At 48.9% G+C, this 21,423-nt stretch overlaps 1 protein-coding gene across 1 annotated transcript in view; it reads left to right on the top strand.

The window, feature by feature from the left end:
* The window catches only part of CAND1 (cullin associated and neddylation dissociated 1), a 369,709-nt gene that overhangs the window by 59,757 nt on the left and 288,529 nt on the right, over positions 1–21,423 (top strand). Inside the window, exon 3 of the mRNA XM_030215618.1 lies at positions 8,227–8,381. Within this exon, the coding sequence (XP_030071478.1) occupies positions 8,227–8,381 (155 nt within the window). The remainder of the gene's footprint in view (positions 1–8,226; positions 8,382–21,423) is intronic.

Below are 21,423 nucleotides of genomic sequence, written 5' to 3'. Positions count from 1 at the left end.
TCGCGCCCCGGCTTCGGCAGCACTATGATGGTGGCGTGTGTCAAAGTCCCCGTGGGTTGCCCTTCCGTGCACAATGCCTCACATAGATCACTAAATGGCCCTGCTATCTTTCCTCCTAAAATCTTGTAAAATTCTGGCCCTATCCCATCCGGGCCCGGCGCTTTGGCTAGTTTAAGCTTTTTGATGGCTGTTTGAATTTCCTCCCCCGAGACTTTCTTATTCAACGCTTCTCTCTGGTCTTGAGAAAGTGTCGGGAGCTGAAGGTTCTGGAAAAAGGCCTCCCTTTTACTCTCATCACTATTCCCTTTATCATACAATGATTTATAAAAATCTACAAACGCTGCCTGTATTTCTTCCTCCCTTTCTAGTTTTTGTCCCCCTCTATTTTTAATTTTAGTGATAAATTGTTTTGCAGATCTACTGCGTACCATGGATGCTAATAGACTCCCCGTTTTGTTCCCCCACCTATGTAATTTATATTTGTATATTTGTATATCCCTCATTGCCCTTTGGTTCAACGTCTCGTTGATCTGGACTTTTATTTCCTTGAAAGTGTCCTTTGCTCTCTCATCTCCTCTCATCATCGCTGCCCTAGCGTTCTGCAGTTTTGTGAGTTGGTCAAGGAGCACCCCCTCTCTTATCTTCCTAGTTCTAGCAGTATATTCAATGATTTTACCCCTCAATACAGCCTTCCCTGCCTCCCAAAGTACAACCGGATCCTTTACAGAGTTTTTATTATCCTCCAGAAAAAACTGCCATTCCTGTTGCAGATAATCTCTAAATTCTCGTTCCTGGTACAGTGTTGGGTTCATTCGCCAACCCGCTTTGCTCCTAGTCCCACCCAAGGCCACATCCACCCATACCAGGCTGTGATCTGATACCACGGCTATTTCAATCCCCGCCGCCTTGCTCACAGAGAAAAGTCCCTGTGCTAATAGGATACAATCCAGCCTTGCCTGACACCCGTGGACAGTGGAAAGGAAAGTGTAGTCTCTCTCGTCCGGGTGTAATACCCTCCACACATCTACAAGTCCCAGATCCCTCTGTAGCAACCCTACGCCTCTGTCCTCTACATCCTTAGGCCTCATCTTTGGTGGATTACAATCAACTAGGGGATCTGCTGTGATGTTAAAATCCCCTCCCACGATTAGTTTATATTCTTGTAGTGGGACCAGGGCTGCTATAAGTTTGAGAAAAAATTTTTGGGAGTATACGTTAGGGGCATACACCGAACATAGAGCCACCTTTGACCCACTCACAATGCCCATCCATATCACAAAGCGGCCCTCAGGGTCTTGGACCGTCTTGTGGCACGTATAATCTAAGCTTTTACTTAAGAGGATGGCCACTCCCCTCTGCCGACTGTTAAAGGACGAATATGCTAGTTCTCCCACCCAACTTTGTCTCAGTTTCAGATGTTCTGTGGCTGACAAGTGGGTTTCCTGTACCAATAGAACCCCTACTTTTAGTTGTTTGCTATATTGCAAGATCTTTTTGCGTTTAATGGGTGAGTGTATTCCATCTGCATTTAAAGAAGCTATACGAATGCTACCCATTTCTCCATCCTAGTGTTTTGTTACTGTGCGTTCTGCCTTTGAAACCCTTCTGGAGCGGCATCCCAGCTATGCCTCCCCTCACAGTCATTCTCCGGTGTGTGTCTTGTTCCACCCTTGGCCTCTGAGCACCACATTGAGAGCTCTGGTTCCACTTTCTCCTAGGTCTCGGTCCTGTATGCTTAATTCCCCTCTCCCCATCCCCTCGTCCCTCCCACCCCGTCCCCCCCTCCCCTCTCCTCTCTCCCCCTCCCCTGAGATCCCAGACAACCTCTTTTCTCATCCCCATACTCACAACTGCTTCCATTCTTCGTGACATCTCATCCTGTTCCCATCCATCTTCCATCCACTCCCCAACATCCTCACTCACCTTCCTTCTGTGTCCTATGATTGAGGTTTGAACCCCCTCAACCAACCCCGACTATGATATGCCTCAACTCCCCGCCCCCACCCGCTCCCCCCATATCAACATTGATGATTCAGAAAAGTAACTTGCATTCCTACATATCAACATTCCAACTTTAGAACCATAGCCCAATCCCAACTTATCTGAACTGCAAACGAAACCCAAAATCATAACATTGAACAGTAAGTAGTAAGTGGTATGATACCGATATCAGTTTTGGCATTGCAGCAATTTAAGCCTCATTTAAAGCTTACTGTCTGTCTCGGATGAACTTTATATCGTTCATATATTTCGCCCATACGTTCCGCCGAGCCGCCCCAAGGCCACCGTGTAAGCGGCCCCCGGCGGTCAGGCCAAACATACAGTTCCCTTCAAGACTCTATCGTTAGTCCGGTGATCAGCAGTGATAGTAATCCCTGGCTCCTAGGCCGCTGAGGCTCCGCTCCACGTGCGCAATGTTTACTCACCAGGCGTCTCCGGCCTGTCAGACCTCTCATTGTTCTCCGATCCGCTAAAGCCCTGATCCATTTATCTGCCAAAACTTTTTTTTTTTTTTTTTTTTTTTTTTTTTTTTTTCACATAAGCCTCCACATCAAGTCGGCCACCCTTAGGCCGCTACTCCATTTTAGGCTTTCCGGGTCCATTGTCTGTTCTGTTATTTCTCTAATGAGGTACCTGTTCGAGACAGTTCCTGACTCACTGCTCTCCCTCTGCGATCGCCTCCATGTCTTGCCGCGGCGCTTTCTCCACTCTCTCCAAAAATGCTTGGATTTCCTCTACCTTTGTGTAGGTGACGGTGCGGTTGTCGTGAGTAACTCGCACTTTGGCCGGGTATTGGAATGCGAACTTGATGCCATGTTCAAATAGTTTCGTGCAATATGGCGCCATCAGCTTCCTCTGCTCCGTGACCCGGAATGAAAAATCTTGGAATAATAAAATCTTTTTCCCTTTGTATTCCAGATTGCGTTGTCTCTTGTATTGCTCCAGAATTTTAGCTTTATCTGCATAGTTTAGATATCTGGCAATGACCACTCTCGGGCGATCTGTTCCCTCTCTTCGCGTTCCTATGCGATGGATCCTCTCCACTTTGCCCGATTCCAGTACAAGTCCCATCTGTTGGGGCAGCCATTTTTCTGCCAGTTCCTTTAGGTCCGAGTCCAGCACTGTTTTCGGGGATACCAACAAATCTAACATTGTTGCGTCTTCCCCTGTTCTCTTGGTCTTCCACACGGTCGAGCAGTGTGCGCATCTGAGATTCCAGGGTGCCGAGACGCCCCTCTGCCGCCACTGCTTGGTCTTCCTGTGCAGAGATGCGCTCCTCTGCTTGCTGTAGCCTGGCAGCGTGCCCCGCCAGGCATTCCTTGATTTCGTCCATTCCGGCATGCAGTTTAGCTAATTTGTCATCTAGCAGTTGAGACATGTTTTTCAGGGACATTTGGACTATGTCCTCATGCTGCGGAGTGAGGCTCTGACCGCTTCCCGGCGATATCGGTGAGGCAAGTGAGGATTGCGCCGCCATTTTGTGTTTCGCCACGTTGCTCTTCTCCTTCCCCGATCGCAGCGTCTTTACTGGCATGCCGCTTCGCTCTAGCTTTCTTCCAAGCTCACGTCCCGCGGCTCAGCTGATTCAGTGTACTCACTGTTCTGTTTTATGAGTGATTAGTCCTCCAACTCTTATTCCATGGGGGTAAAATTAGGTGGGGAGCGGGGAGCCGAGCCACCAGGCGTCCGCTCAGGTCTCTTGCATCACGTGACCCCCCTCATATAAATTTCTTATTTTAGATCAAGGTCTTGCGCTCACCTATAGACTGTATAAAAGGAGTGACATTTAGTGTTTTTGAGATTTATATAATAATGCAAGGTCTCTAGGAAACTGTAGGCCCAGATATCGAAAACTTACATTCGCTCCTCTGAAGGAGAAAGGCTGAAGCAGGCAGTCCAACTCTTGATCAGTAACCGTTATCCCTAAAATCTCTGACTTGTCATAATTTATCTTAAATCCAGAGATCGCCCCAAACGCCTGAAGTTCTCTGCACAAACTGGGCAGTGTTCCCCAGGGTTTCTGACGTAAAATAGAATGTCATCAGCGAACAGGGCGATCTTATATTCCCTCCCTCCTGCCTGAAACCCATGTATATTGTGGGCCTCCCTAATTTTTTGTGCAAATGGTTCAATTGCTATACCAACTAGTAATGGCGACAGAGGGCATCCCTGTCGGGTTCCCCTTTGGATAGAAAACTGCTCCGAGTACCCCCCCCCCTCCCGTTGACCTTGATCCGTGCTATCGGGGCCGCATATAACCCTTTCAACCATTTTATGAATCCTAAGCCAAACCCCATTTTACCCAGAACCTCCCAGAGGTAGTCCCACTCCACCCTATCAAATGCCTTTTCTGCGTCTGTTGCTAATAATGCAAATGCCTCCCCTTGTTGTTGGGCTCCCCACACCACATTGAGTGATCTCCTAATGTTGTCTGCCACTTGCCGTTTTGGGATAAAACCTGACTGGTCTACATGGATTAGCTGGGGTAGGACTTTTCTTTCTGCCATTACTTTTGCCAGGATTTTTACATCTACATTAATTAATGATATGGGTCTATAAGACCCAGAAATTGTTGGATCCCGCCCTGGCTTATGAATAACTGAAATGCCTGCCATATGCATACTTGGAGGGAGATGCCCTGTTATAAAACATTCGTTTCCAACCCTCTTCAAAAGGGGTCCCACCTCTTTCCACAGAACTTTATAGAATTTGGCTGTGAACCCGTCCATTCCTGGTGCCTTACCCCCTTTTAGCCCTTTAATTACGTCTGATATCTCTTCTAGCAAAATAGGTCTATCCAGCTCCAGCCTCTGCTCCTCTGTCACTTGTTTAAGATCCAACTCTTGGAGTTAAGTCTGTATCCTTGTGCTGGGCCCTACAGTCTCCTTTGAGTATAGGCCCATATAGAACGTAACAAATTGTTCCCTAATCTCGTCATCTTGATGTAGTATCTTATCTCCTGCCCTCTTTATTTTTGTGATGGTATTATTCATTTGCCTCTGGCGCAAGCTTCTAGCCAGCATTCTGCTCGATGTATTACTGTAGTCAAAAAAACTTTTGTTGCAGTACTCTTCTATTGAATTCCATCTGCTTAATTTGAAGCTGCTGAAGCTCTGTTCTACAAACCTGTAATTCCTGGAGGGTAGCCCGGCAAAGGCCACCCTGGTGTTGAGCCTCAAGCTTTGCCAATCTTTGCCTAATATCTAATTCTCTATGCCGTGCCTCTTTCTTTCTCCTCGACCCTCTTTGTATCAGGTGGCCTCTGAGCACCGCTTTAAGTGCATCCCACACTATCCCATCCGAAACCTTCCCCTTGTCATTGTGGGTCAAATAATCCTTCATTACTGCCCTTAGATTTTTACACTCCTCCTCTTCTTCCAATAGAGATTCATTTAATCTCCACACTGTTGCTTTCCTCTCCCCCACAAGCCCCTGTAATTAGGCCCATACCGGGGCATGATCGGATGCATGTATACTCCCTATTTCCGATCCCTTGACTTTCCCCACAAGCTCCTAGAGCACCATACCATGTCCAACCTAGTATAGACTTGTTATGCATGTGAAAAGGAGTATGTTTTTTGTCCTGTATGCTGCAGCCTCCAAATATCTATTAAATCCAATTCTTTAAACATTCTTAATAATTTTACCCGACCTGCCTGTGCTCCCTCAGGGGTCCCTTTCGATTGATCCAAGCCTGTCAATGTCAGATTAAAATCCCCTCCCATAATTATCTTCTCTGAGACGAACCGTGAAAGTTCAATCCTCAACTTTTCAAAGAATGCCCCCCTGTCCCTCATTGGGTGCATACACATTCACCAGTGTGATAGGTATATTCTGGATCCTGCCCTTCACAGCCACACACCTCCCTTGCCTCTCCATATAGGTCTCTTCCAGTTCAAACCGTACCGCCTCCTTTATATATATGACCAGCCCTCCCTTTTTGCCTCCTCTTGGGTCTGCCAGAGTGTAGTTACACCCCAAGTTTTTATAATGAAGCAGCCTAGTGTCTTCCTTCTGTATATGTGTCTCTTGTACCATCACTACATCCCACTTCATCATTTTACATATTTCTCTAAAGATACTTCTCTTGCCAGGGTTATTCAAGCCATTTACATTCCACATCCCAACTTTCAACCCAAACCCAGTGCCCGCCCTCCCCTCCCTCCTCCTCCCCCAGCCCCCCAAGACTGGCTTCTACTTTCGTTTGCCGGTTGGTTCCCTGAGGAAATGACGTACTGCTGGAGGCCGTATTCCTCCCCACATATCCCGGGATTGTTACCCCCTTAAATGCACACACCTCTCATTCACCTTTTCATTCTTCCTACCAACAATGTATTCCCTATTCTCATAATATACTTCAGTTCAATATAAATATGCAAACCACACAAGTCTTTCTTCAGGTGTTTTCTTCTTCGATTCAACGGGTTCGCTCCACAGTTGAGAGATTATTCTTGCGGCCTCCTTGTTGTTTAACCCAGCCGTTGTTTTTCTTCACGCCGCTTGTTGGTGAGGATGATGCCAAAGCTGCGCCTCCTGTAGGTATATCCGTGCATCCTAGAGTTGCCAGAATTTTCCATGCTCCCTCCGGCTTCTGCAATCTTTGTGATTTACTGCCCACTGTAACTTGTAATCCAGCAGGGTATATCCACCTATAGCGCAGCCCCTGACGCTGCAAATAGGATGTTTTTAAAGTCCCTCCGTTTTTGTAGGGTTCTTCTCGCCAGATCTTGAAACACTTGCACCTTTGCAGTTTTCCAATGAATATCCCCAAGAGCTCTAGCCTTGCGCCATATAGATTCCTTCATCTGATATTTGTGGAAACACACCACTATGTCTCTACTAGGTATGTCTCCTCTTTGCGATCCTGCACTTCTATGTGCTCTATCAATTTGAATGCTTGTTCGATCCATCTGCTCCTCTGCTCTTTGCCCTTGCTGCAGAATGAAGGCACTGAACTCCTGAACAGTTGTTTTTGCATCTTTATTTTGCTCCTCCTCGGGGATCCCCTTAATGCGGAGGTTGCAGCGCCGTGACCTGTTCTCCAGATCTTCCACCTGTTGTTCGAGGTCTGCACGCAACCAGCGTTCATTTTCACAGTTTTTTGTAATTCCCTGCAGGTCCTCTACTATTGCCTCCACTCGTTCTTCCGTTTCTGCCACCCTGGTCCCGATATCCTTCACTTCTTCTCGCAGCTCCGAGACAGAAGCCTGTCATTTCTGCCTTGACTTCTTTGAACCAGCGGGCTATTTCACTTTTCTCAACGTGCTGTTCCCCTGCACTCAGTGCTTCGGGATCATTCTCTGATTCTGAGTCTTCCGGCGCCATCTTGGCTACTCTTGCCGGCATGCTCGTTTTCACACCTTTCAGCGATCTCACCGGATTTGCGGCATACTGATATTTCGCCAGTTTTTTCCTGGCTGCCATCCTTTTGAGAGGTAAATCGCTCGTTTTCAGCAGGTTTTATCCTGTTCTTCCCAGGTTTTCTTGTATCTTTTTTAGCTCGGCTCCCGCGGAGCTCCGCGATTAAGCCTCCATTGAGTCTCGGTGTCGTCACTTCCTCTCCTCCACTCTTCTTCCATGCATTGAAGTGCACTCCCTATATTGTACTGCTTCCTCTGACTTTTAGAGCCTAATGTGAGGAAATGTTTTTAAGAACATCTTAAGAATGGTGTCATCCCCTCTCCTCCACATCCATTCTGATTATACTGATATTGTTGGATCCCAAGTGGCCGGGGGGGGGGGGGGGGGGGGGGGGGGATGGAGAGAGAAGCAGATGCACGTTCTGTGGGTACAGTAGAAGTTTGCTAGATATTCTATGAATAAACAATTTTGCATGAACAAAAAAGATGGACACGTGGGTTTTTAAATGTAAAAATTGTAAATCATTTTGTAATAAATAGTAGTAGTTGGAAATGTTTGGTTGCATGAGGTTCTTCTTCTTAATCTCAATGCATCCAAAGTGTGCTTGTATCACTTGGTATGATGGATAAATGTGCTGTGGAGTTAGAAAAGATTTGCATCTAGGAATGTATTTACAATAATAATTCACCAAATGTTTGAGTTTTTTTTTTTTTAAATCTACCTTGTTATAGGAAGAAAAATGTTTGGAAGAGGAGCCTGTATTTTGCAGTGAATGATTTATAAAGTAGTGGCTTGTTAACTTTTTCCATTTCAAATCAGATTTGATTTTATGTTCTGAGGTTAGCTATATTTTTTTGTTTTTAGCCTTGGTCCTTTGGTGAGTAAAGTGAAGGAGTATCAAGTGGAGACAATTGTTGACACCCTGTGTACAAACATGCTGTCAGATAAAGAGCAACTACGAGATATTTCAAGCATTGGCCTTAAAACAGTAATTGGAGAACTACCTCCAGCTTCCAGTGGTAAGAAAATATTTTTTATAGTTTTTAACTTTTCAGATACTTAAATATAAGAAGTGTCATACTGCACAGTATCTATGGTCCACCATACTCAGCTTTATTTCCTTTAGCAGGGGCCAATCCGTTATAAAGACTTTGGTTAGATCCTAATGGGGAATTTAATTCCACGTTGCTTGTTAGTTTGTGTGGCTAATGCATCTGTCCCTCAGCCATTTGCGTCTTGTTTCCCTCAGCCAGAGATCCCTAATCCATGTGGGGAGAGGCTGAAGAGGTTGGGGCTCTTCAGCTTGAAGTTAGGCTGCTGGGGTGGGGTGGGGGGGGGGTATAACTGGGATCTATAGAACCTTGAGTGGTGTAGAATGGGTAGAGGTGAGTCAATTTTTCATTCTTTCAGGGAGTACAAAGACCAGGGGACACTTGATGAAATTACATGGAAATACTTTTAAAACAAATAGGATGAAATATTTTTTTCTCTCTAGAATTCGCTGCCAGAGGGAAGGGGATGGGATTTGATATACTGCTTTTTTGTGGTCGCAGTCAAAGCAGTTTACATATTATATACAGGTACTTATTTTGTACCTGGGGCAGTGTAGGTTTAAGTGACTTGCCCAGAGTCGCCGGGAGCTGCAGTGGGAATTAAACCCGGTTCCCCAGGTTCTCAGGCCACTACACTAACCATTAGGTGATGTGGTAACAGCGGTTAGTGTATCTAGGCTTAAAAAAGGTTTGGACAGGTTCCTGAAGGAAAAGTCCATGGTTTTTGGGACTGGTGGTATGGAATGTTGATGCTAATGGGGTTCTGCCCAGGTACGTTTGGCCTGGATTGTCCTCTGTTGGAGGCAGGATACTGGGGTGGCTGGATCATTTGTCTGACCCAGTACGGGTATTCTTATGTTCATAGGGAGTTATTCTGGGGCCCTTTTACGGAGCAGCTGTTAGCCTAACCTCTGGAAATGGCTTGCGTGGCGGTTCATTGAGACAAGTGAATCTGTTTGTGTGAAGAAATGGAATAGGCCACCTTTGCTCATCTGATGCTGCTATATCAACTCAGACTGCCAAAGTCTCCTTCTGCAGGACCTTTTTAAGAAGCCACATAGCCATATTTCTCTTGGTTTATCCACTAGCTCCAATACAAGAGATTCATTTGACCCCTGATGCAGGCTTTGATGCCGAAACATGGCCGTGCCAGATCGTTTTCAAGCTATTATTAAAGACTTCCAGATTTCCTCTTCAACCTGTCCTTACTTTTTTGTTCATTATTTGAAAGGTATTAATCCGCAAACGAACCTTTTCCGGAGATTGGAAGGTGGTAGAACTAGAGGGCATGCTATTCACGCCCTCTGGAGTATTTTCCCTATTACAAAGTTTGGCATTGTTCGCAAAGAGACAAACCTTACCAGACAGCTCTTCCACAATATTACTCACAAAGATGTTAAAAGTCTGGTTCAAGGACCGATCCCTGTGGTACACCACTGATAACATCCTTTTCTTCAGAGCAAACTCTTTCTCTCCTTCCACTTAACTAATTTTTCAACTCAGTCACTTCAGCACCCATACCGAGGGCACTCAGTTTATCAGTCACCTGTGCAGAACCATGCCAAAGGCTTTGCTAAAATCCATGTAGACCACATCTAGTTCTCCTCCCATATCCAACTGTTTAGTTATCCAGCCAAAGAAATCAATCAGATTTGTCTGACAAGAGCTTCCTCTAGTGAAACCATGCTGTCTTGAGTTTTGCAGTCCCTTCGATTCTAGAAACCTCTCAGTCCTCTGCTTTAGAAGCATTTATACCAAGGTCAGACTAACAGGTCTGTAATTCCCAATCTCCTCCATATTTACCACTCTTGTGCAGAAGGACCACATCCACCCTTCTCCAGTCCTCTGGGACTTCTCCAGACTCTAAGGAAGCATCAGGCATCACAGCCACCAAAACTTCATTGAGTTCTTTGAGCAGTCTCGGATGTATCCCATCAGGCCCCATCGCTTTTTGTTTTTAGTTTAGCTAGCTCCTCATGAACACAGTCTTCTGAGAATCTGTCCTGTCTTCTGAACATCCATTCCCATTAGCATTTGTTTTCTGCAGTTCTGCTTCGGTCTTCACCGAGGAAGATTTGGGTGGGATACCAGTGTCGGAAATGATATTTCAAGCGGACAAGTCGGAGAAACTTACTGACTTCACGGTAAACCTGGAGGACGTGGGGCAGTTCAGCAAACTGAAGAGTAGCAAATATCCTGGACCGGATGGTATTCATCCTAGAGTACTGATAGAACTGAAAAATGAGCTTGCGGAGCTACTGCTAGTGATATGCAATTTATCCTTAAAATCGAGCGTGGTACCGGAAGATTGGAGGTTAGCCAATGTAACGCCCATTTTTAAAACAGGTTCCAGGGGAGATCCGGGAAATTATAGGCCGGTGAGTCTGACGTCGGTGCCGGGGAAAATGGTAGAGGCTATTATTAAAAACAAAATTACAGAGTACATCCAAAGACATGGATCACTGAGACCGAGTCAGCATGGCTTTTGTGTGGGGAAATCTTGCCTGACCAATTTACTTCAATTCTTTGAAGGAGTAAACAAACATGTGGACAAAGGGGAGCCGGTTGATATTGTGTATCTGGATTTTCAAAAGGTGTTTGACAAGGTACCTCATGAAAGGCTACAGAGGAAATTGGAGGGTCATGGGATAGGAGGAAATGTCCTATTGTGGATTAAAAACTGGTTGAAGGATAGGAAACAGAGAGTGGGGTTAAATGGGCAGTATTCACAATGGAGAAGGGTAGTTAGTGGGGTTCCTCAGGGGTCTGTGCTAGGACCGCTGCTTTTTAATATATTTATAAATGATTTAGAGATGGGAGTAACTAGCGAGGTAATTAAATGTGCTGATGACACAGTTATTCAAAGTCGTTAACTCGCGACAGGATTGTGAAAAATTACAGAAGGACCTTACGAGACTGGGAGACTGGGCGGCTAAATGGCAGATGACATTTAATGTGAGCAAGTGCAAGGTGATGCATGTGGGAAAAAAGAACCCGAATTATAGCTACATCATGCAAGTTTCCACGTTAGGAGTTACGGACCAAGAAAGGGATCTGGGCGTCGTCGTCGATAATACACTGAAACCTTCTGCTCAGTGTGCTGCTGCGGCTCGGAAACTGAATAGAATGGTGGGTGGTATTAGGAAAGGTATGGAAAACAGGTGTGAGGATGTTATAATGCCGTTATATCGCTCCATGGTAGAGAGTTGCACGGGGACAGAAATCTTACCCATCCCTGCTAGAATCTCACCCATCCCCTTCCGTCCCCACTGGAATCTTACCCATCCCCATCCATTCCCGCAAAAATTTAATCCATCCCAACCCATCCCTGCAAGAATTTAATGGTACATAATAGAAAATTGTGGTCACCTCCCTCAGTCTCTCTCTGGATTTGAGCCACATCACGGTAGGCAAGGAAGGAATAGAAGCTGAAACTTAGAACGCTCTGGTGTGCACATGTAAGATTTGTCTCTGATTTCTGGCACTGTGTGCTGAGTGGTCACCACATTCACGCACCAGTAGGTCAGGTGACATCCGATGCTCTTGCCTGTGTCGGAGCTGATGTCTGCGCATCAGCCCGGGAGCAAAGAGGATTAATTGTAACATAGTAAGTGACAGCAAATAAAGACCTGAACGGTCCATCCAGTCTGCCCAATAGTCACATTCATTATCAATTCATGATTAAATCAACGAGTGTGATATTATATACTTTCTTTCGTGTTTCTGGAACATAGACCATAGAAGTCTATCTGGCCCTATACTTATGTTCCAGTTGCTGGAGTTCTCGCTGAAGCCCATTCCAGTCTATTCGTCTTCTCATTTGTGGGATACAGACCGTAAAAATCTGTCCAGCACTGTCCTTATGTTCCAGCCACTGAAGTTGCTGTCTAAGCCCTTTCTAGCCCTTCCTAAACCAGACTGCCATATATTAGACACAGACCATACAAGTCTGCCCGGTATCGGCCCTAGTTAATCACAGCCAGAGTCGCCATCTAAGCGTCACTTGACACATCCACCCACATGCAGCCATTTAAGGTTAGGATTTCTATAACTTCTATTTTCTAATTAGAGATCCTCTGTGTTCATGCCAAGCCTTTTTGAATTCCACCATCATTTGTGTCTACCACCTCCTTAATGGAAGACTTTCCACATTTGTGCTGTTAAAGCAAGGAGGAAGAGGAGAAGGAGGAGACAGCACTCAAGGTACTCGGTAGATGAGAGGCTGGTGCAGTGCAGCTTACACTTCCATGGGAACCCCGCAGGACCTGTTTCCATCCCCGCGGGAACCCCGCAGGACCTGCTTCCATCCCCACGGGAACCCCGCAGAACTGCTTCCGTCCCCACGGGAACCCCACAGAACTGCTTCCGTCCCCACGGAAACCCCGCAGAACTGCTTCTATCCCTGCGGGAATCCTGCGGGTTCCGCGGGATTCCTGCAAACCCCTTTCCCGTGCAGCTCTCTACTCCATGGTGCGACCGCACCTTGAGTATTGTGTTCAATTCTGGTCGCCGCATCTCAAGAAAGATATAGTGGAATTGGAAAAGGTGCAGCAAAGGGTGACTAAAATAACGGGGATGGGACGACTTCCCTATGAAGAAAGACTAAGGAGGCTAGGGCTTTTCAGCTTGGAGAAGAGACTGCTGAGGGGAGACATGATAGAGAGGTATATAAAATAATGAGTGGAACAGGTGGATGTGAAGTGTCTGTCCACGCTTTCCAAAAATACTAGGACTAGGGGGCATGCGATGAAACTACAGTGTAGTAAATTTAAAACAAATCGGAGAAAGTTTTTCTTCACCCAATGCGTAATTAAACTTTGCAATTCGTTGCCGGAGAACGTGGTGAAGGCGGTTAGCTTGGCAGAGTTTATAAAGGGGTTAGACGGTTTCCTAAAAGTCCATAAACCACTACTAAATGGAAAAATCCACAATTCCAGGAATAACGTGTATAGAATGTTTGTACGTTTGGGAAGATTGCCAGGTGCTCTTGGCCTGGATTGGCCGCTTTCGTGAATAGGATGCTGGACTCGATGGACCCTTGGTCTTTTCCCAGTGTGGCGTTACTTATGTACTTATGTTCAGGTACACTGGGTAATAAGCAGTTTAGCTTTATCCTTTTTAAGCTTCTACATGTTCCTCCCCTTTACCCTTGAGCCTCACTATGCCATTTTGGCACTTCCTCCTATCACATATATAAAAAATGTATTGTCCCCTGCTGTTACCGTATTGACTCTCTTCTTCCATTTGTATCTTTGCTTTCCTGACAGCTTTTCCAGCTTCACTTAGCATTTCTTGGTATTTTTGCTTGTTTTCCTCTTTGTGTTGTCTTGTAATTTGTGAAGGCTAATCTTTTTTTTTTTTTTTTTCTCTTACCTTTTCAGCTACTACATTTTGAGAATCAAAGTGGTGGTCTTTCCCTCTTACTTTTACTTACTTTTCTAACATAAAGGTTTGTCGCCTTTAAAATAGCCCCTTTCAGTTTTGCTCACTGATGCTCTACTTCCTTCAACTGTTCCCATCCAACGAACTCATCCTTGAGATATTCCCCCATCGTGGAAAAGTTAGTTCTTTTAAAGTCTAGAACCTTCACTCTTGAATAAGCCCTCTCCTCCTGTGTCTTAAAGTTGAACCACACAATACAGTGCTTGCTAGATGCCAAGAAACACTGTCCCCATTTGTAAGCACCAGGTCCAGAATAGCTTTGTTCCGCTTAGGTTCCATTACCAACTGCTGGAACAATTCTTCCTGTAGAGAATCCAAGATCCACATATGACTCTCTTGTAGTCCTTGGATGCACAGATAATTGCACCTCAGTCTGTTTTCCATATCATCTTCTTTTTTAAGCCTTTTGTTTGTTCTCCTCAGTCTCCTTCATTGCTGCTTTTAGTGATGCAATATCTTCCTGCTTCTAATCACATCTGGCTTCCATCTCCTTCATCCTTTCCAGCCTAGCTCAGCTTACCTGTAAACTCCATGGTTTCCTCTTACTGCAATCAGTTTGTTCTTCACTTCCTGAAACCAGCTGTGAAAATTCTTTCTGGTATACTGAGCATTTCACATTCCTATCCTCATTCGCTTTTCTATGTATATTGAATGTTTTCTTGCACTGTCATTTTTTGCCCTGCTCTGTTCCCAGCCTTGTTGGTGCTGTATGCATACTCCTCTAGATCATTGCCCGGCTGTGCATGGACGTTATCCTGGCCAGGTGAGCTTTGTGGTGCTTGTGCTGCATTTATTTTACGATTAACAGGCAGATGATCAAAAGCCCCGCGCTGTTCCAAACAGCGCTCTAAAATAGCGCTGGAACAGCGCAGGGCGCTATTAGACCTATGATCAGAGATAATGCATGCAAATTTAAGCAGCACAATTATCTCTGATCATGGGGTAGAAGAGTGGGAGAATTGTGCCTGAGCATGTGCTCAGCACAATTCTCCCGCACTTGTTTGACAGGTCTGGGCTGTCAAAATCCCAAACCTGTCAAACACAGGGGCTTGGAGGTCCATGGGACCACGAGACCCTGACTAACCCTGCCCCGAGCAGCGGGGTTCAGGGAGGGCTGGCGATCCGGTGGGTCTCCAGCCCCCCCAACCCCCCAGCAAATGGTTCCTGGTGGTCCAGTGGGCGCCGACCAAGCCTCTCTCCCCCCCCCCCCCCCCCCCCCCAGTGACAGGGGGGACTGGAGGTCCACTGGACTGCTGATCCCCCCTCCCCAACCCCCAGCATTGGCAAGGGTCCCTGTGTTGATGGTGTCACTCCATCCGCCGCCCGCCCTCCCTCTCTGTCTGCCCGCTCCCCTACCTTGGTTGGAGGAGGGACGCAGCCTGCCTCCCTCCTCATCCTTCGACGCTGCAAATGGCGGCGCCCAGCCCTGCATCCTGGGATGCGCTGGGTGGGGCTACACACCATATAAGGGAGTCCCTTATTTGGTGTGTAGCCCCACCCAGTGCATCCCATGATGCACTGGGCAGGGCTGGGCACCGCCATTTGCGACGTCGAAGGAAGTGGAGGGAGGCAGGCTGGGTCCCTCCTCCAACCAAGGTAGGGGGTGGACGGGCAGAGAGGGAGGGCGGGCGGCGGATGGAGTGACACCATCACACAGGGACCCTTGCCAATGGTGGGGGGACCGGCGGTCCAGCGGACCTCCAGCCCCCCTGTCGCTGGGGGGGGGGGGGGCTTGGTCAGCGCCCACTGGACCACCAGCGACCATTTGCTGGGGAGTTGGGGGGGATGGAGACCCACCAGATCTCCAGCCCTCCCTGAACCTGGGAGGGTGGTATCGTCGGGGGGACAGGGACCTCCAGTCCCCTGTCGCTGGGGGGGGGGGGGGGGTTGCGTCGTCGGGGGGAATGGGGGCCTGCCAGCATGCTGGACAGGGCTTACCATTCCTCCCCAATGATCTGCAAACCCTAAATCGGAATCTTTAAATCGGAAGATGGATGTCCTCAACTGCCCTGTTGCAGGGAAGGCCAAATTTCAATGGGGTGTCGGAGGTATAGCGACGGGGCAGTTGAGGATGTCCAAAGTTTGGATGTTTCTGCAATGGGCAGTTAAGGAAGTCCAAAATTGGATGTTTCTATGAGAAAGACGTCTTTCTCATAGAAACATCCAATTTTGGACATCCTTAACTGCCCATTGCAGAAACGTACAAAATTTGGACGTCCAACTGCCCCATCACAGAAACATCCAAATTTTGGACATCCTCAACTGCTCTCACTGGCAGGTTTGCTGTAGGGGGGCCTGCCAGCATGCAAATGCATGCTGGACAGGGCTCACCATTCCTCCTCAATGATCTGCAAACCCTAACACCAGCTCGGAGCTGGCGTAGGGTTTGTCGCAGCCAGCGACCCAATCTTTGGCGCGCTGGACGCTGATCATTGGGGATGAATGCGTTAAGCGCTGATTAGCATGCATTTGCAAGCTACTTGCGCTAAGAGCCCTCGAGCGTGTTGTTTCACACGCTCGAGGACTCTAATCATGGGGCGGTAGCAAACACCGGCGCTAGTATGGTGCTAACAGCCTCTAGCGCCGGTGTTTGCTTTTGATCATCTGCCTGTAAGAGCCTGGATGGGTACAGATTACTTCTTAAAAATGGGTTGTTGAGGCAAATGACAACTGACCCTGCCACTGACATTTTTTCTGCTTGTTTTTTTGTGGTGAGGTACAAACACTTTTCCTGGATGATAATTTCTGTTATGGAATCTGGTGTGTTAGGATTGCTTTTCCCTGAATACATAACTTTGCACATGTTCAAAATCAAATTTTATATGTTTTGATGCTAGCTTTTTGGGTTGTTCGATAAGATTCACAATCTGCTTGTGTTTTAATTACTTTGAGTACTTTTGTTATCTGCAAATATAAAGCACTTTTGGTTCTCTTTTCCTGGTAATTAATTAGCATGGACCATGCAGGTGTTTATCTATTATCTACTATAATAAAACGCACCCTCAACGTTCTGAAGACACTGACGTCACTGCAGCCACTCAGACACCGGTTCGTAAGTTCATGGTGGTGAAGCCAGAACACTCACCATGTCTCCATGCCCCGCCCTCGCGTCACACGTGATGACGTCGAGGGCGGAACAAGTACACAACAACGCAAATGAACGCTTCCATATCATCAAGCTGATCAATCCATAGACTGGTGGGTTGTGTCCATCTACCAGCAGGTGGAGATAGAGAGCAAACTTTTGCCTCCCTATATGTGGTCATGTGCTGCCGGAAACTCCTCAGTATGTTCTCTATCTCAGCAGGTGGTGGTCACACACAGCAGCAGCTCTGGCTAGGCCTCCAAGCCTAATTTTTAGGTTTTGTTGAGTGCCTGGGGTTGAGGGCTCTTTTGAGCAAGTGCAAACCTGGTGGTGCCAGGTCCCTCCTTTTCTCCCCCCTCCCTCTGGCTCCGTTAAAAAAAAAAAAAAAAAAAAATTTTGAACGGCCTTAAAGGCGTTTATTTCGACGTTTATTTAAGCGTCTATTGCAGCTACTCACTGAGACACCAGGTTGTTACAACTCGGAGCGGACAGCAGGTAATTTTACCTTTTTATAGCGGGCGGGGGTTCCCCGATTCTTCTCCTCGTGGCTCATGGCGTCGGAGGGCGAGGGCGCAAAGGGTCGCTCCCCGGGTCGCTCGAGCGCTTCTAGAGGGGATGCGGGGGTCTTCAAGCCGGATTCGCCCTTGGTGGGTGACAGTTTCGCGACCGATGCATGTCCCGGTCCTTCCTCCGGCGTGGCAGTTTTTCCCGCCATAAACGCCCATCCCCCGCTCCTAGCCTCCGCCATCTTGGCCGGCCACGCGGCTCGGACGGCTTCTTCTTGGGCCGCCCTTGAGGTTGGAGACATTAATGCCATGAACGCCCTTAATTTGGGCGACGGCACAGAAGCGGCTAAAGTTAAGAGCCGTTCTTCCCGCGCGGCTCCTTCGCGGAGTTTCGCGCCGGACGCCATTTTGGATGCGCAGCATGTCTCTCCCCCGCTATTGCGAGCGCCGGTTGAGAGCGCGCCTAGGGCTGTTGCCCAGGCTGCGGAGGTGCACAGTCTGGGGGGTTTCTCCCCCGAGTTTGTTTTGCTGCTGCATCGGGCCTTCCTCATGCACAACGCTGCCCCCGCTCCCTCCTCTGGTAAAGAGGTTGAGGTTCCCAGAGGTAAACGCCCTCGGGTTGATTCCCAGGTCTTGGAGGAATTTGTCTCCTCCGATGTAGATGAGGGCAGCGTGTCTGAGGTCTCCCAACGGTCCTTTGCGGATTCCTTGGAGGAGACGGATCCCCGCTCGGCTGGAGCGGATGACCCCTCTGCAGCGCGGCTTTTTCGCCCGGAGGATTTGCCCAACCTGTTGTTACAGGCCATGGACACTTTGAAGATATCCTCTCCGGAGCACGTCTCTCCCTCAGCCCCTGTTGGCTCTGCCATTATGCTGGGGACTAAGCGCCCGCCTAGAACCTTCCACGTGCATGATGCCATGCACACCTTAATTTCGGCTCAATGGGATGTCCCAGAAGCGAGCCTTAAAGTGGCTAGGGCTATGTCCCGCCTCTATCCTTTGGCTGTGAGTGAACGTGAGGCCTATCTGTGGCCTACCGTGGATTCTTTAATCACTGCGGTGACTAAGAAAACGGCATTGCCGGTGGAAGGTGGCACGGCCCTAAAGGACGCCCAAGACAGGAGATTGGAGGCGGCCTTAAGGTCGTCCTTTGAGGCGGCTGCTTTAAGTTTGCAGGCCTCAGTTTGCGGCTCCTATGTGGCCAGGGCGTGCCTGACTATGGTGCAGCGGGCTTCCCCCTCGGATCATTTCTTGAGGAATGATTGGCCAGCCCTGGAATCGGGCTTAGCCTATTTGGCAGACTTGCTGTATGATGTCTTGAGAGCCTCAGCTAAAGGCATGGCTCAGACTGTCTCTGCGCGGCGGTGGCTTTGGCTGAAACATTGGTCTGCTGACCACGCCTCAAAATCCCGCTTGGCTAGATTGCCTTTTAAAGGCAAGCTGCTCTTTGGGGTCGAGCTGGACAAAATCGTGACTGATCTCGGCACGTCTAAGGGCAAGAAGTTACCGGAGGTCAGGGCTCGGGCTAGTGCTCGTCCCGGTACCTCCAGAGGACGGTTTCAGGAAGCCCGTCGGTACCGCCCGGGCAGGTCGGGTGCTTCTGCCCCCTCTTCCTTTAAGAGGAATTTCTCCCCCAAGCAGCATTCCTTTCGCAGAGACCGCCGTCCCGGAGGTGCTCCCTCCGGTCCTCCCCCAGGGTCTCGTACCCAATGACGGGGTATTGGTCCACGCCCCAGTGCAGATTGGAGGACGGCTGTCCTCGTTTCTGGGCGAGTGGACCACAATAACTTCAGACGCTTGGGTGCTGGAAGTCATCAGAGACGGCTACAAGCTAGAGTTCTGCCGACCCTTAAGAGACGGGTTTGTACTCTCTCCCTGCAAGTCTCCGGTCAAAGCTGTGGCAGTGCAGCAGACTTTGGACAATCTGATCCGCCTGGGTGCGGTCGTTCCGGTGCCAGAAAGTCAGCTTGGCAAGGGGCGTTACTCCATTTACTTTGTGGTACCAAAGAAAGGAGGTTCTGTCCGGCCTATCCTCGACCTCAAAGGGGTCAATCGGGCCTTGAAAGTGCGGCACTTTCGCATGGAGACTCTCCGCTCTGTTATAGCGGCAGTGAAGGCAGGGGAGTACCTGGCATCCTTGGACATCAAGGAAGCGTACCTGCATATTCCCATCTGGCCTCCTCATCAACGCTTTCTGCGTTTTGCAGTCCTGGGCCGACACTTCCAGTTCAGAGCCCTCCCGTTCGGGTTGGCTACTGCTCCGCGGACCTTTTCCAAGGTAATGGTGGTCATAGCGGCCTTCCTGCGAAAGGAAGGAGTACAAGTCCATCCTTATCTGGACGACTGGTTGATCCGAGCCCCCTCTTATGCAGAGTGCGGCAAAGCTGTGGACCGGGTAGTTGCTCTTTTGAGCTCCCTGGGATGGATCATCAACTGGGAGAAGAGCCAGCTGCGCCCGACTCAGTCCCTGGAGTATCTGGGAGTTCGATTCGACACCCAAGTGGGCAGAGTGTTCCTGCCAGTCAATCGGATTGTCAAGCTTCAGGCTCAGGTGGACCAGTTCCTAGTAGCCTCTCCTCTTCGGGCTTGGGACTATGTGCAGCTGTTGGGCTCTATGACGGCCACGATGGAAGTAGTGCCCTGGGCCAGGGCTCATATGAGACCACTACAACACTCTCTGCTGCAGCGCTGGACTCCGATGTCGGAGGATTATGCGGTGCGTCTTCCCTTGGATCCAGCAGTGCGCAAGGCGCTGAGCTGGTGGATGCAGACAGACAAGTTGTCTGCGGGAATGCCTCTGGTGTCCCCAGAGTGGATTGTCGTCACGACGGACGCCTCGTTATCGGGCTGGGGAGCCCACTGCTTGGGAAGGACAGCGCAGGGGCTCTGGTCTCCTGCAGAGGCAAAGTGGTCTATCAACCTCCTGGAACTCAGAGCCATTCGGTTGGCGCTTTTGGAGTTCATACCGGTACTGGTGTTCAAGCCTGTACGGGTCCTGTCGGACAATGCCACGGCTGTGGCCTATGTCAACCGCCAGGGAGGTACCAAGAGCGCCCCTCTAGCCAAGGAAGCTATGAGTCTATGCCAGTGGGCGGAAGCGAACCTGGAACAGCTGTCAGCGGCCCACATTGCCGGAGTCATGAATGTCAAGGCGGACTTTCTCAGTCGCCATACCTTGGAGCCCGGAGAGTGGCAGCTATCTGCTCAGGCGTTCTTGGACATCACGAAGCGCTGGGGCCAGCCGAGCCTAGATCTGATGGCGTCATCGGCCAATTGCCAAGTGCCGCGCTTCTTCAGCAGAGGACGGGACCCTCGATCCCTGGGAGTAGATGCTCTTCTCCAACAATGGCCGACACAAGAGCTTCTCTATGTGTTCCCGCCCTGGCCCATGTTGGGCAGGGTACTAGACCGGGTGGCAAAGCATCCCGGCAGGATAATCCTGGTGGGTCCGGATTGGCCCAGGCGTCCCTGGTATGCGGACTTGATCAGACTCTCAGTCGACGATCCTCTGCGGTTGCCAGTGGAGCAGGGCCTGTTACATCAGGGTCCCGTGGTGATGGAGGATCCCTCCCCCTTTGGTCTTACGGCCTGGCTATTGAGCGGCAGCGTCTGAGGAAGAAGGGCTTCTCAGACAAGGTCATCGCCACTATGCTGAGAGCGAGGAAACGCTCTACTTCTACTGCTTACGCCAGGGTTTGGCGTATCTTTGCAGCGTGGTGTGAAGCAGGCTCTCTTTCTCCTTTCACTGCTCCAATTTCTTCAGTGTTGACGTTCCTGCAAGAAGGTCTGGACAAAGGCCTGTCGCTCAGTTCCCTTAAGGTCCAGGTAGCGGCTCTGGCTTGCTTCAGGGGCCGCCTGAAGGGTGCTTCCCTGGCTTCGCAGCCAGATGTGGTGCGCTTTCTCAAGGGGGTTAATCACCTGCGCCCTCCTCTGCACTCAGTGGTGCCTGCGTGGAATCTCAACCTGGTGCTAAGAG

Source organism: Microcaecilia unicolor, chromosome 10 (genome assembly GCF_901765095.1).
Source record: "Microcaecilia unicolor chromosome 10, aMicUni1.1, whole genome shotgun sequence".
Taxonomy (NCBI): Eukaryota; Metazoa; Chordata; class Amphibia; order Gymnophiona; family Siphonopidae; genus Microcaecilia; species Microcaecilia unicolor.
Note: the sequence above shows the minus strand (reverse complement) of the source record. Positions and strands in the feature narration are given on the sequence as shown.